A 15,726-nucleotide genomic window follows, 5' to 3' on the forward strand; every position below is an offset into this window, starting at 1 on the left:
TTTGCTTGGGGAAAACAGGGAGCAAAGTTTAAAATGGGTTTTGTCTGAATATGCCTCATTAGATTTTTAAAAATCTGTTAATCGCCCCACTCCCCTCCAAGTTAGTTGTAGGATATCCTACCTCCAAGTTTGAGAATCCCTGGCATAGTGAAAGAGCTTGAGTCCAAGTCAAGATCATCTAACTTCAAAACAGTAAACACTATTGAAGGCAAGTCATGAATAGATTTAGGAATCCAAGGTCAAAATAAGGAATTGGCATTAAAATAAGGATTTTAGTAGATCTTTTAATTAAATTAATAGAATCTTTTTTGATGTGGTGCTAGTTGAAATTTCATCATATTACTCAACATTGTTCATATCATTCTGTATATGTTCTGAAGAAAAGAGATTGAGTTGGGTGGACTGTTTTGACTTAGAAAATATGGGAAAGAATTATCAACATCAGATTAACATTCTAATGCCATTTTTTTAAAACAAAAATTTAGCTTGCAGCTCTGATTGGAATTTCCTTAATGCTGGTGACAGGATTAAAATTGGGGTATTACTTCCAGTCCCTTCCAAATGTAAGTTAAAGTGAAAATATGAATAACTTGGATATATAAATGTTGTGCTGGAAAGGAATATTGTTCTCTTTAGAAACCTAAGTCATCAGAATATACATTCATTCTATATCACTGGGGGATTTTTTTTATGAGCTGCAAAATTTTCAAGATGTCAGATCCGCCAGGTGGATCAGACCAGGAAATGTCCTAACTTTTAACTTTCCTAACTCCACAGGAAAATTAAAATTACTTTTATTGAATTTAGCTATAATAACAAAATTTTGTTTGTATGATTGTACTGTATTTCCTCCTCTGTCGTATTGTTCAGTGAATTAAGGAGACATATGTCTGAGCTATTTCCAAATAGCTCATTGTTTTGGATTTAAAAAATGATTCATCCCTTTTAAAATCTACTATAACTATCAATGGACCTTTTTGCTTCTCTCCCTTTGGCAGTCTTGGAAAACAGATTCGGTAAAAGTCCCATTATCTGTGGAAATTATGCCTCTGTGGCTCAGATCACACTGAATCTAGGAAACTTGTTTTTCTATGTTTTTTTTATTGTTTTGTTATAAATTTATTCCAAGGTGAGAGAAAGGTTACTTTGGCCGATGCTAAAAAATATACCTAGTCAAACAAATACAATTTATATTAATTACTTTACAGCAATCTGAGATTCCCATGTTATCTACATAGCTGCTATCTAAAGTATGTTTTAGAGATACTGATAGATATTGGGAGTATACTAAGAGTATAAATGTTTATCTGTCTGAAACTTTCACTGCTCTATGACCTTTATAAAGGTTTGTTTATGTGGTGGAAATGCCTATGCCTATTTACTAAATTTTAAAGTAAGATTTAATGGTTAATTACATAAATTTGTTGTGCATTTTTATTTTTATCCAAAGAACTCCCTTTTTATTACAGAAAAGATCATTTATTTGTTCCACTGGTTAATTTTTCTCACTGTTAGGAAGTTTCTCCTTAATTCCAGGTTGCTCCTCTCCTTCATTAGCTTCCATCCTTTGGTTCTTGTCTTGCCTTCTGGTGCAATCAATTGCAAAAGGCAATGGAACAGCTTACATCCTACAACAATACCTTTAATATTATTAAATAACAGTATCTGCCTCTCCCTGATTCTTGAAAAGGACTCAGTAAGTGGATAAAAGATAAAATCCAGTCTAAAAATCTGGCTGACTATGCAATGAACTATTATAATTATATATGATTATGGTCCATCATACTCAGCCAGATGTTTAGATTCTATTTGGCATTTTTACCCACCTAGCAAGTCCTTCCCAAGGATGTGGGATAGGAAGATGTTAATGTCTGATGTATCATCATAGGATGTAAGTTGTTCCAAGTAAAACTGCTCTTTGCAATTATTACCAATGATGACTGGAATCCTTGGAATGATACTTAAAGGACTTCCTCAATATCTGAAAATATTGAATGTATAAAACCTGAACACCCTAATTTTACAAAAAAAAATCCTGCTTAGAACTGTTTATATTCTTAGATGCTACCTGAATAAGTCTTAGGTTCTTGGTTAAAGCTTGAATTATTAAGTTTTCACAAGTCTTAACTGTGAATCTAACTGTAAATTACTCATTCATAATAATAATAATAGATGAAGGACTTCTTCAAGAACTTGGCACTTGGAGGTCACCTAATTCTGGAAAATTAGAATATGTAACTATAATGATAAGATCTAAATCTTTGCAAACATATATAACACCATGATTCTGCTAGCTAATCAAACTGTTAACTTCTATGGAAATATTTTTAATTGCTACTACACCATTTAGAATTTTATATATATTTGTATAATATCTAGAATTGGCAACAGTATCATTTTTTAATTTACCTAGGCTGTTCTGGCTGCCATTGTGCTCGTCAACATGTTCCCATTTCTTGAAAAATTTATGGATGTCCCTTACCTGTGGAAACAAGATAAATATGACTTTGTAAGTTTTGCATGATCTATGCAATAATGCTAGAGAGTCAGATTAATCCAAATAGCAGATTAATTAGCATACCATTGGACAGAGCCAGTATGCCAAATACCCTGTAACTTGGAGTCAAGAGAATGAATTTGTGACAAAATTAGGTAAGATGATAGAGGTTAAATATACAGTTTTATAAAGACAGAAGTAGGAAGAAGAAAAGAAAAACCTTTCAGGTGCCCCAGATTAGATCAAAATTGTGGTACCAAAGGAGAGCAGGTTAATTGGTTTTTCACTGTGTACTTTCTTCAATGATAAATATTTTAAGTATGTTTGTAGAGGATATTACAATATGTGTATTAATACTTAAAATTTAAGTCTGAAATCTATCTGAAGATTCCAGCTTACTGAGACAGCTCTAGGCTCAATAGCTATTGGAAGATACATCCTTGATTTTTAGGTTAATTGTTGACATTTTTGTATTTCAATTAAGACCCATTGCATATTGAGACTGCAACACACAGTAGTTTTGACCACTGCAATATCATTGTAGCATTAATTTGAGCAGAATTTCTTCAACTTTTTGAATCTCCAGCCTTAGTTGTTAGCCTTGCTTAATAAGATAGCATCCCCATTGAGGAAGTTGGTGGATCTCACAACTTCATGAGATCTACTTCCTAGTTCTATTCATCATAGCCTTGACCAAAATACTCCAGTGATAGCAAAGAGCTGTCTTAACAAAAACTGTCTCCATATCAGTTCTTCCTGATCTCCTAGAAAGTGATACCAAATAAATGAATTAGAACATTAGCTATGAGCAAAATGCTTTTTGCTTTTTACCACTAAGCTTTAACTTCACGAGTGACCATTGCTTATACTGAAGCCACTGGAAATAAAATCCCAGAACCTCTTATATCCAACACAGAAATTGTGAGAGTATTTATTGTACAGATAACACTATTCATCTAGCAGGATAAACCAAGTTCTGGCTAATCAAAAGGACCCTGTGCCTACATGTGAATGCTCTAGTCTCTGAGGCATGCTTTAGTGGAGCAGAACTGCAGTGGAAAGTACTCCTTAAGAATATGTTCCCAATGGTGTCCATGAGACATCTGTCTTGAGAGTCACAAGGCTCCCTGCCCTATCTTAATTTTTTGATACTGCTTTAACTTTTAAAAACCAGTTAATGGACATTTAGCATGGTATATTCTCATTAATATCTCTACATCTCACATAGAGCCCATAAAACATCTGGGCACAGTAGCACAATGCTCTGTTTAGAAATATGTTCACCTTCTGAGAAAAAAAAAAGATACAAACTTAAGTTCCAAAGCTATGATGCTTCCCGGGAGTGCTAGAGAGGTCAGGGTGAATAAGGAGAGTATTTTCCTTGGGCTATGTTTTGTAGATTTCCTTGCCTCTTTTTAAAATATGTATATAATTTGGCTTCTCTTAATGTGATACATACTGTATTTTGTTTGGAGCTGTCTATGTGTATTGTGGTACAAGTTATAATCCTTCTTAGAATAACTGTTACAGTTAAACTGCAAGGTCTTTATCATACTAACAAAGTATTTTGCTTTAAGGTTATGGGCGGGGCTTTTTTTCTCATAGAACGCCCAGAATGGAGTTCCGGCACCTTTTTTGGATGGAACCTTGTAGGGTAGGCAAGGCGGGCTGTATGATGTGTGTGAGTTCCGGCACCTTTTTTTTTTTTAACAAAAAAAGCACTGGTTATGGGTATTTAAATTATGATTGCTAAATTATTAATAATAATGTTCCTGTTTTCATCTTTTAAAGGGAATTTGGATTGTGACCTTTCTAGTTGTCCTCTGCCTTGGTCTGGATATTGGCTTAGGAGTTTCTTTGGGATTTGCCTTTTTTATAATAAGTGTCAGAGCGCACAGGTATTTCTCCTACCATATTATTGTCCTACTCCACATGACAAGTTCTAATGTTAATGCTTTCTGATCCTTCTACTGTAAGCTGACTTGAACTTTAAGAAAAAATATTTGACAATAACAATAACTTTGTAATAAAACCAAATACTTAATGAAGTTTCCCCTCCGTCATCAAGCAAATAATAATCTGCCATCTGTTGGAAATGTTCTAATTCTGGATCTCTTTCATCAGATGGGGTAATATTAGTTGCCCCGTGCCATTCCTGTCCCATATTTTATCCAAATGGTTTTAAGAGAGACCTCTTATATTGGTTTATATACTAACACATACTTCCTTGAAAATCTTGCATGTTTGAAAACATATTTGAAAAACTGACATTAATAATTCAATATAATGACTTGATAGTAACTTATGTTAATATCTGATTTTGCTCTATAACACTAGGAAGTTGAGAAGATAGTATCCTTGTTTTTTTTTTCCCCTGAATCCTTTCTTACATTTCATGCCCTTCTTCTAACACCTGTTCTTTCTCTCTCTCTGCTCTGTGGCTATATGAAAAATAGATGGAATTTATACCAAACATTATCCCAGAAATAATTAGCATATTTGCTCTAAGCTATTTTATTTTATGTTAAAAGACCTTGCCTTCCCCAAAAATGTGTCCTGTATAATCCCATTTATATAAAACTAGAGCTGTAAAAGCTAGACTGTGCTTGTATCTTTCCACCAAAGTTGTTAGGTGGGTTGCTTTAACTGCTGGATCCTTTCTGATTTGCTCACTATCGTCAGGACATTTGAGATGGAGCCTTTTGCTTGATTAGATATTGCAAGAGACATCTGCTCCAAAATGCTGGCTTTCCCTTATCCTTTGCATTCTATGAAATTGAGAAATCAGAGAACAAATAAAAAGGAAACAGCATCTAAGTAGGATGCTCAGACTCTCTTTCTTCAGCTGCCCTCTCTATAATGAACTCTGAACATATAATAAAACCTAAAACCTTATTCCAGGTGGTAATAAGAGACTCCTTTAACTGATGATTGCTGCCTTCCAGTGCTTTCCCTATATTTTCTTTTTCCAATATGTTCCTTTTTCATACCTAGAATTCTGGGTCTGTTGGGTAAATAAGTACATTTCTCATTAAAACATAACCCATATGGAAGTCTGTGTATTTCAGAACAGATACAGGTAGTCCTCGACTTACAATCATATCCAGAAAGCTGGCCGTAAGTCGTTACAGTTGTAAATTGAGGCACCCACATAACCAAAAGTAATTTTCCAGTCTTTTTTGTGGTGGTTGTTAAGCAAACATAGTGGTTATTAAGCAAACCCATTCATATGAATGGGCATTTTTTTGTTGGAAACATTGCAGAAAGCATTGTGAATAGCCGTCACATCACTGCAGAACACTGCATGTCCAGAGGGTTGTAATGTTGACCCTCCTGACATGCGATCACATGATTGGGGGGGAGCAGCACAACCATTTATGAGGGCTGGAGATTGTTTACCGGCTATAATGCACCCATTCCATGGCTGTCAGAACTTCAAACAGTGATAAACGACCAGTCGTAAATCGAGGACTACTTACACAAGTTTTGTTACGTTTTGTTTTTCTGGTGTTTGGGCAGGAAGTTTCAATGTATTTTTAGTCCTGTTTTTCTAGAAGAAACTCTTGGTTGAAAGAACAAAAAGTTCCTGTTTGGAAAGCTAGATGGTGTTGGGGCTGATTGATGGCAGCCTATAACAAGAACCATTTACTGGGGGAACTTTGGAACAAAGTCTCATCTGTTAATGAGACTTTAAATTCCTCCCATTACCAGAATTCTATATCGTATTAAAAATATATGCTGCATTTTTATTATATATGCATCACTTGACAGACTTGAACACTGGGCCCTAGCCAACAAAATGCAATAGAGTGGTGAGAAAAATAAGGGTCTATACATAGGCGAGAAAAACCAAATGCACAGATATAAGAATAGGCAGTATCTGGCTTAACAGTAGCAACTGTAATCTAGGTATTCTAGTAGACCACCATTTAAGTATGAGCCAGCGGTATCCTGCAGCTGCCAAAAAAAGCTAATGCAATCCTAGCTTACATCAACAGAGGGATAGTTTCAAGATCAAGTGAAGTGATATTGCACCGATGAGTCCACAGAACTTGCCAGGGCAGTCCTACATGTATCTGACCCAGTTCCCAATTTCTACTCCATTCTCATTTGTTAGAATAATTAGCTGCAGGATTATTATACTTTGTGGCAAATTACTGTATTTGGAACAAGTATCAAAACAGCATGTAGCAACAAGGGTACTAAGCAGTCCCATACATCATTGTTTGTCAAGTTTCTTGTACGATATGCAGATCTTTAAAAGAAATAATGAACACCAGTGAATGCTAGTAACCTAATGCAGAAGCTTTCAGTGTCAAACCAACAACAATATATATATCTTTTCTGCAATAGCAAGTCTTCTTTATATTTCATAAAATGAGCTTTTTTTCATTGATATAAATATAAAAGTGGGAAATATAATACAAAGAAGTGTACACTTCATCTAGATGATTATAACATTATATATATACACACAATTTGTGTTCATCATTGTTTCTCCTTTTTCTCTAAGAAAAATATTTTGGACATATTTCCGGGGAAAAATAGGTTGGCAAATTTTGATCCATTGGGTTTATTATATTTCTAAAGAGAAAGTAGATCCAATTTATACTTTGTTTCAGAATGAAGATGATGACATTAGGTCAGATTCCAAACACAAATATTTATCGCAGATTCTCTGACTACAGTGAGGTAAGAGGGAGATAAAATATGTGCTTTTTTTTTGCTATAATCATTTTCCATCACCAGCATAGCAACAGCTGACAAGTCCAGATAAATTAATTTCAGAAATGATTGTGTCAGGCTCACCCTGAGACAGTGATGAACATGATTAGAAACTATTTTAACTGCATTTCATCAAATGATACCCATAATACTTGACAGCCTCTGAGTGAGCAGGAAAAGTAGCTTAGAATTTACTGTATACCCAGGTGCATTGTAAACCTTTTGCATGATTTGAAGTCAAGACATGGATTTCCTGTTATCTCCATAGTTCACAATGTTCACTTATGACAAATGTTTGTGTATATTCTCTGCATTCCAGCTCTGCCATTCAGATAAGTCCATCAAGCTAAATTGGAGTTTTTTAGCCACTAACTGAGCCCTGACTCCTATTTTATTAGGGCATTATATATAATTATCAGGATTATGAATGGTAAAGAAATGACAACTTTCATAAAGCAAAATCATTGGCATTCTGGCAACCATACTGAAAAAACATAATCCTAACAGACTATAATTAATGGTTGTAATGCGCACAACTTCCCATCAACTTCTTAACCTAATATCAGCCATGAAAATATATTTTATTAATGCTAATTATATTAATTGTATTTGATTTATGCATTATATAAGTGCTGTTTTATGTACCTAAATGTACCTGGTATTAGATTATGTTAAAAGTGCAAATTGATTTTCTATACAAACTTCCATTTCAAGGCTCAAGGTTGACTCAGCCTTCCACCCTTCCGAGATCGATAAAATGAGGACCCAGATTGTTGGGGGTAATATGCTGATTCTGTAAACCACTTAGAGAGGGCTGTAAAGTACTGTGAAGTGGTATATAAGGAAAGTGCTATTGCTTTTGCTATTTCATTAGCAAATAATTTCAATAAAACTGTTAAAATAGTTACATACTTAAATCTTAAAATACCTGTTAAGATACTTGTTAAAATATTATCTTTCTCTTTCTGTAATAAAATTATATTAGAGAATTTCTAGAGTCAGCAGTTCATAATTTCATTGTTGTTTTTTCCCTAGCAGGGACAAGAGTGTTTGTGTGTGTTTGTGTATGGGTCTCTCTGTGTGTGTTTCCAAGCACATATCCTTAGTCAAATTGCTCTCTTGTGCCTAATAAGATGATATCCATTATGTTCAATAATCAAATAAAAAAGCTTGAGAATACACACTATTGGTTGGAATTCCAAAAAGCATCCACACCATTTGGTAATATTTTGAAGAGGCTCTGCATCTAAAGAGGTTTATTTTGTTTGCTTTTTAGGCCATAGAGATTCAGGGTGTGAAAATATTCCAGTGCTGTGCTTCTATCTCATTTGCAAACATGAAACATTTCAAAAAGTACATTTTGAAAAAGGTAAATTATCCACTCCCAATGAAGTAGCTCGGAAGCTCTGCACACCCAAAAACAGCAGTCTAACCCTCTCTCTGTTTCAGATGGATATGAAGGCAGTGCCTCTGGATGAAAATGAGATGCGAGCCTTGATCTCAATCAGTATGTCCAGTGTGAAAGGACAGAGCAAAGATTTAAACTGCGCCTGTATTTGTGATCCACCTGAGCCGATACCCAGGGTCAGAGGCATTTCTTTGTGTGCATGCACATGTTTATTCAAGACCTTTATTGATTCTTAGACAAACAGCACTGAGGAAAATGCTTTCAACTTTCTTACATTTTCTTACACATACAGCCTTCAGCCATAGGCTGTAAAATAGTTTTTTTAATTTATTTACTTATCAAATTTGTATAGCTGCCCATGTCACAAAAAGTGACCGTAGGTGGTGTACAACAGTCAAATAAAGCAGCAAATATAAAACAACAGGTATAAAATTCTAACAATCCACATTAAAAAGATAAATATTATAAAAACAAATATACAAACTTTAAAAAAGGAGAGAGAATAAAATGGTCACCCCAGCGATGGAGCCATCTAACCATATCTCCAGTTCCCTAGGAATCCCAAGCCTGATAACATGACTTATAGAATGTCAAAAGGGATGGAGCTAATCTAATACAATCTTGGGGAGAACAACCATAAGTCGATTGCAACAGTAGGGAAGGCGCATCTCCTGGGATCCACTAAAGATAGGTCCCTAGCTGATGATACCCGCAGCAGTTCTTCTCTGCCAGATTTAATGGGGTAGGTTGATGTAATTGGGGAGATGTGGTTCCTCAGATAGGCCAGTCCCATGCCACGAAGGGCTTTAAAATTTAAAACCAGCCCCTTGATTTGGATCTGGAAGCAAACCGGCAACCAATGCAGCTCATGAGACAGAGGTGTAAGATGTGCTATTCTAGGAGTGCAATAATTGTCCCTGGTGCTACATTCTCTACCAGCTGAAGCTTTTGGATACTCTTCAAAGGCAGCCCCATATAGAGTACACTGCAGTAGCCCAATCTGGAGGTGACTAGGTCATGAATAATGTAAGTAGTAGAATGAGCTGGAGAAGTCTGAAGTCTGTAAGCAGGGCCTGCCAATCCAGGAACAGGCACAACTGGTGCACAAGATGACGTAATATATGCCAGGTTGACTCTTTTATCAACAATCAATTCATGGATGAGGGAGGCCTTAATACAGACTAACGTGGTATTCAGTACCAGTAGCCAGAGGCCAGGACCGCTGACAGTCCACTGATAAGGCATTAGGATTGAGATCAAAGACCTGAGTTGCAGAGGGCAGCTGTCCCTGAGGGCAGCTCCACTATATCTCCTCCTGACCAATACCACCATAATGTTATGGATTAACACCCCCCCAATCCCCAATAATAGCCCCATCCTTTAAAACAAGGCCCTGAAGACCTGGGACTGGGAACCCCCCAGTATCCTCACCACACACCCCTGGAAAGAGAAGTTGGGCACTCTGTAGCATTTTAGCACCAACTGCTCTAAGCATTAATAGGGCACCCAACCCTTATCTTCCCCTCTCCCCCCATACATGTTAAAACAATTCAAACAGAGCACATTCAAACCCCCAACTAATTCTGACCCTTCCTTCCTCTTTCCCTCCTTCCCTCCATCTATGTAGGGAATATGAAAAATGAAGCTAGCCTACCTTTTCCTCCATAGAATAACTCATACATTGCTTAAAGTGTGATTTTGCTAATGATCTCCAAAGCAAACCTACCCACTTTTCCATGGTATGTGGAATGTGAAAGGAAGATCATAACTTTAGTAGTCTGGCAGGGATGGACCAGCAGGCAAAAGACCTTCCCTGCCACTTCTAAAAATTATTTCTCAGTAGAATGGAATTAGTATGGATCACTCAATGGCTCCTGTAAATCCTTTCTCCAATCAGGAACATAGTAGTAGTAGTAGTAGTAGTAGTAGTAGTAGTAGTAGTAGTAGTAGTAGTAGTAGTAGTTGGAAGGGACCTTGGAGGTCATCAAGTCCAACCCCCTGCTCAGGCAGGTAATCCTATACCATTTCGGACAAATGGCTGTCCAGTCTCTTCGTAAAAACTTCCAGTGTTGGAGCATTCACCGCTTCTGGAGGCAGGTTGTTCCACTGGTTAATTGTTCTAACTGTCAGGAAATTTCTCCTTAGTTTTAGGTTGCTTCTCTCCTTGATTAGTTTCTATCTGTTGCTTCTTGTCCTTCCTTCAGGCGCTTTGGAAAATGGCTTGAGTCCCTCTTCTTTGTGGCAGCCCGAGATATTGGAACACTGCTATCATGTCCCCCCTCGTCCTTCTCTTCATTAAACTAGACATACCCAATTCCAGCAACCGTTCCTTATATGCTTTAGCCTCCATTCCCCTAATCATCTTTGTTGCTCTTCTCTGTACTCTTTCTAGAGTCTCAACATCTTTTTTACATCGTGGTGACCCAAACTGGATGCAGTATTCCAAGTGTGGCCTTACCAAGGCATTGTAAAGTGGTATTAACACTTCATGTGATCTTGGCATGGCAGAGGACTGGAAAGACTTCAAATAATCCTTCCCATCTTGCCCCTTACTATTTCACTTTTTTTTTCTTAACCTTCCTGTCACCAATATTTCTTCTTGGTGATAAGGAAATCACCAAAATCAAGACCCTTCCTCCAATATCTAAGGGAGAACTCTGAGAATTCTTGTAAGTGAAATGATAAATATGACATTAAATTGAAAGTGGCCCAAAGTTTAAGCATATGAAAATGATGAGTCTGTAAAGAGCAATAGGAAATATAAAATAGCTTTCAGTGTCACCCTATTCGCTTCTAGAATTTCTATCTCTCTTGAATTCTAGGTACCCTATAGAGAGAAACTTCTAAAGCGAGTTCATACTGCTAATGAATCATTCTCTGCTTCTTCTTTGGCCTTGGTACGTTGGACAAGAGACCCTTCTGATATACAATACTTCCAATCTCCAGCAAGAGAAAGGGCATATAGCTTTGCAAAGAGGGAGACAGATCTGAATAAAATGTGGTTTTCATCAGACCCTCGTTTAACAAGATCTACAACTCAGTTGTATACACTGGACTCAGAGTATGCAATGCATAGGATTCACACTATTATTTTAGACTTTAGCATGGTGCACTTTGTTGATTTACAAGCTTCTTGTTTATTACGGGAGGTAAGTCTGTTGTATTGTTTTATAATTTCATTAACCTAAAACTTTGATTTTCATTAATTGCTTACTACTATTATAAAGGTAAAAAACTATTATAGCTTAAGCAAAAAGCATTCATCTGAGATTAAAAGAAAAAGGAAATTAATATATATATATATATACGAATAACAGGAAAACATAAATAAGAGTGTTTTCTTCCTTTCTTCTTGTTGTGGTTATTTTTGTAAACCTGGTTTTCAACATTAGCCAACCTTCTGACATGAATTTCAATTGGTTTATTTTCTCTACAAAATAGAAGCCTCACAGTGGAATGAATTTTCCTGTTTAGATATCACAGAGTATAAAATTCTGTATAAAACCCATGTCAGCATAAAGCAAAAGTTGTGATACATTTCATGCAGGAAGTACACAGTACAGTTTATCCAAATATGAGTACAGATGTGTACCTAATACATAATTTGAGTAGCTAGTCCAGGACGGATCTACATTGATTCCTTTTTGATTAGAAAAATATCTGACCTTGATTGAGTCTTAGTTACCTCATCAATAACCCAATACACCACATGAAATCAATCACAGGAACATCCAATTCCTTCTACTAGCTAGACTGGTTATGAAGCCAGTCACCTACACCACATAGATCTGCCTCAAGTTTTCATGAAAAATATATTTGCTTTTTAAAGACATACTGTTAAGCAAACATTTTCACCACTTTACCCACACTACTTCTATTTGAACTGTCAGTAGATTTACATGGATATTTAGTAATCAACTGCTGTATTTTACTATCAATAAATATTAATGATTTAATATGAGGGGTTGGGCTGTTATTATGAGATAAGCTGTCCTGAGATATATTTGCCAAGTGAACTAGGTTATAGCAAAAACACATTTGCCTTAGAAATGTAAGATAGATGCATTATTTCTGGACATCCCATACATGACATTGTTTACCAAAGAGGCATAAGAATTTATATAATGCCCCCAAGTATAAAGGGCACAACTTAAACGTCACCAGATTTTTGGGCTGATAATCTGCAAAAATTTTGGGCTGATAATCCCATACATGACATTGTTTACCAAAGAGATATAAGAATTTATATAATTCTGCCAAGTATAAAGGGCACAACTTAAACATCATCAGATTTTTGGGCTGATAATCTGCCCAGCCATAGGGCTATGCTGGTTGGGAACTGTAACAGACTTGATCCCTATGTATCAGCTTGGAAAAGCTCTGTTATCAAACTGTCTCAGTCTGAAAGTGGAATGATTAATAATTATCATATAATGGCTTCCTTTTATAGCTCTGTCATATCTTTCAGAACATTGGAATCTCAATCCTGATAGCTGCCTGCCATTGTGAGTATAGGCATATTAATTCCCTATATGCAGCAATTGTGGCTATAGCGTGAACTGTAAAATAAATAAATAAATAAATAAATAAATCCCTCTTTTTTTAAAAAAAAAAATATCATACAACTGCATGTAATATTTCTGCCTTTTTATTTCACAGCCACTGTAATAAAAACTTTTGAAAATCGTGATTTCTTTGACCAATGTGTTACTAAAGCCCGCTTCTTTCCTACTCTTCATGATGCTATACTCTTTGCTGTGGAGCCCACTCTGTCGGAAGATATTGTTCCAGTGGAAACCCAAAATGCAGCTCCTGAGGACATGATGGCAGAAGTACATTTAGATGATGAAAAGGTATAATGAAGGTTCATGATAAATGTACCATATGATTAATACTGGAAAGCCTTCGTTTATGAGCTATTGCTGTATTATACTTACAAGGGGCATCTCGGAGTAGTCACAGCACAGATGATTTGCAATTATTTTTAGTTCATCCCTAGGATTCTGCTGAGCACTTATATTGTTCTGCTACATGATTCATGATTCAGATTTCTTCCTGCCATTTACATAATCTTTTTCAAGGTTCTCTCTATCCCTAGATTAAATATGTCAATGATGATGATTATAGTTCTTATCCTCCTGTTGCCAGTCCAGTATGACACTCGTGTTTCTAGAAAAAAAACACAATGCACCTAGGAAAAGCCAATAAAAATTCTCCAACGAGAATCTTCCATGGACTTCAACACAGCTGAGATGGTCCCTTTTAAGCTAAATGTACAGAGCAGGATTGCTTGTGCTAATTTTGCCAATCGGCTGATTTTGCTAGCCTCACTCTGAGGGTTGCACATTCAATGAAACACTTATACAGTAAAGGGATACCCATATACAGTATACAACCCTGATTATTTAATACTTCTAAAGCAGAGGTCCCTAACCTTCAGGCCACGGACCAATACCAAGCCACTCTTAGAAACCAGGCCATGAAGCTGGAGGTGAGCGGTGGGCAAACGAGCAAAATTGAAACCATCCCCCCGCAGTCCATGGACAAATTGTCTTCCATGAAACAGGTTCCTGGTGCCAAAAAGGTTGGAGACCGCTGTTCTGTAGCATCTACATGAATGCAGCTATATAGATCCTGGTAACATTCAATTTAGTGGATAAGAAACATGGATATGTGAGAGTGTGTATTGGTGTATCTTTGTGAATTTCTGTATATGTAGGCATTATATATTTGTGGACATTTCAGGATATAAGAAGTTACCACTCTGGGAGAAGTAAGCAATCAGAGAGAAGGAGTCAGCAGTCCAATGGGATCAGAGATGCCGCCACACCCAAAACTGTTCCAAGTGAAACGTACATTGAAGAGCCCATATCTGATCTTTTCCGCACATTTTCTCTCCAGAGTGACTTAGAGGGTACATCTCATCACCCTATTGAAACATCTCCCCTTGAGGACAATGAAGATGATCAAGAATGGGAAGGAAAGTGGAATTATTCCAGAGATGTGTAAATTATGAGATCTATTCAAATTAGCTAAATAAACAATAGCAAAAATATAATGTAGTTAATCTGGACTATGTCTTCTTCCTCCCAGTCCCCTGGGAGCAATATCCTAGGTTAAATGGTTAGCCCTTTTTTCATTGACATTACTGCAAAGTGATGCAACATTTATATAACCAATAATTCATTGAAAGAATATATATTTTCTTTAAAAAGTATATTTTGATTAGAATGACATTTACTATAAAGCTATCAATATGAAAATCATTTATTTATTAATGTATTAACTCTCAGAGGGTTTTTTTTTTACTATGTATGCTTTCTATCTTCCCAAAAGAATTTTTTTACTTAACTGTATATGGGTTGCAGTTTTAATACTTTAAATAATAGATTTTGGATGTATAAATGCTGCCATATTTTAGACTCCAAGTTTAGCTACTTGGTGAGAGAGGGCAGTGTAACTTTGCTACTCCATTCCAACTCCACAGCTATCCACAAAAAATCCTTCCAGGTGCTGCTAGCTGCAAAAATAAAAATAGATTTGCTGTTGGCACTGCCATTACCTTGCAGCGCTAGACAAGGCTCACATGTTATCAGTCATTCCCTCCTGCTTCACTCCAGTGTTTTGTTGGACATGGTTTAGTGCTCTTCCAGAAGAATGCTATATGTATTCAGAAATAATGGAATCAACACAAGCATGAATAACCTCCAGGTCTGAAATGTGATGGTAAAACAACTTGACTGATCACTGAATACATTCCATGTACCAACATACAATCACCCAATTCTGACTTACATATTTTAGGCGGATTGATTGTTGCTTTCTACTAGTAGGTGACACTTAGAGGGAGAGAAAGCAAAGCCAATACAAGCCACCAATTGATTTCCTTTGGTTTCACATTAAAATGGTCAGGACAGCATCAATCGCTGGCCTTGTGACTGTGTTAGGACAAGGTATGGCAACTGGTACCAAATTTAATCCCGACACACTCTTCTCCTGGCATGGTTTGAGAGATGGCATTGCAATGTGAGCCTGGAGATTTGTGAAAACCAATTATATAAAATATGACTTTTTATTTGTGTGTGATTCTAGATAA

At 36.3% G+C, this 15,726-nt stretch overlaps 1 protein-coding gene across 1 annotated transcript in view; it reads left to right on the forward strand.

Moving 5' to 3' along the window:
* SLC26A8 (solute carrier family 26 member 8) overlaps positions 1-14,639 on the forward strand; it is a 40,899-nt gene extending 26,260 nt beyond the window's left edge. The window contains exons 12-21 of the mRNA XM_029283126.1: positions 486-563; positions 2,414-2,509; positions 4,289-4,395; positions 7,120-7,189; positions 8,499-8,591; positions 8,672-8,806; positions 11,453-11,779; positions 13,081-13,135; positions 13,290-13,483; positions 14,376-14,639. Of these exons, the coding sequence (XP_029138959.1) occupies positions 486-563; positions 2,414-2,509; positions 4,289-4,395; positions 7,120-7,189; positions 8,499-8,591; positions 8,672-8,806; positions 11,453-11,779; positions 13,081-13,135; positions 13,290-13,483; positions 14,376-14,639 (1,419 nt within the window). The remainder of the gene's footprint in view (positions 1-485; positions 564-2,413; positions 2,510-4,288; positions 4,396-7,119; positions 7,190-8,498; positions 8,592-8,671; positions 8,807-11,452; positions 11,780-13,080; positions 13,136-13,289; positions 13,484-14,375) is intronic.
* The last annotated feature ends 1,087 nt before the right edge of the window (positions 14,640-15,726 follow it).

This window comes from Protobothrops mucrosquamatus, unplaced genomic scaffold (assembly GCF_001527695.2).
Source record: "Protobothrops mucrosquamatus isolate PMUCROS unplaced genomic scaffold, P.Mucros_1.0 scaffold24, whole genome shotgun sequence".
NCBI classification, from domain to species: Eukaryota; Metazoa; Chordata; class Lepidosauria; order Squamata; family Viperidae; genus Protobothrops; species Protobothrops mucrosquamatus.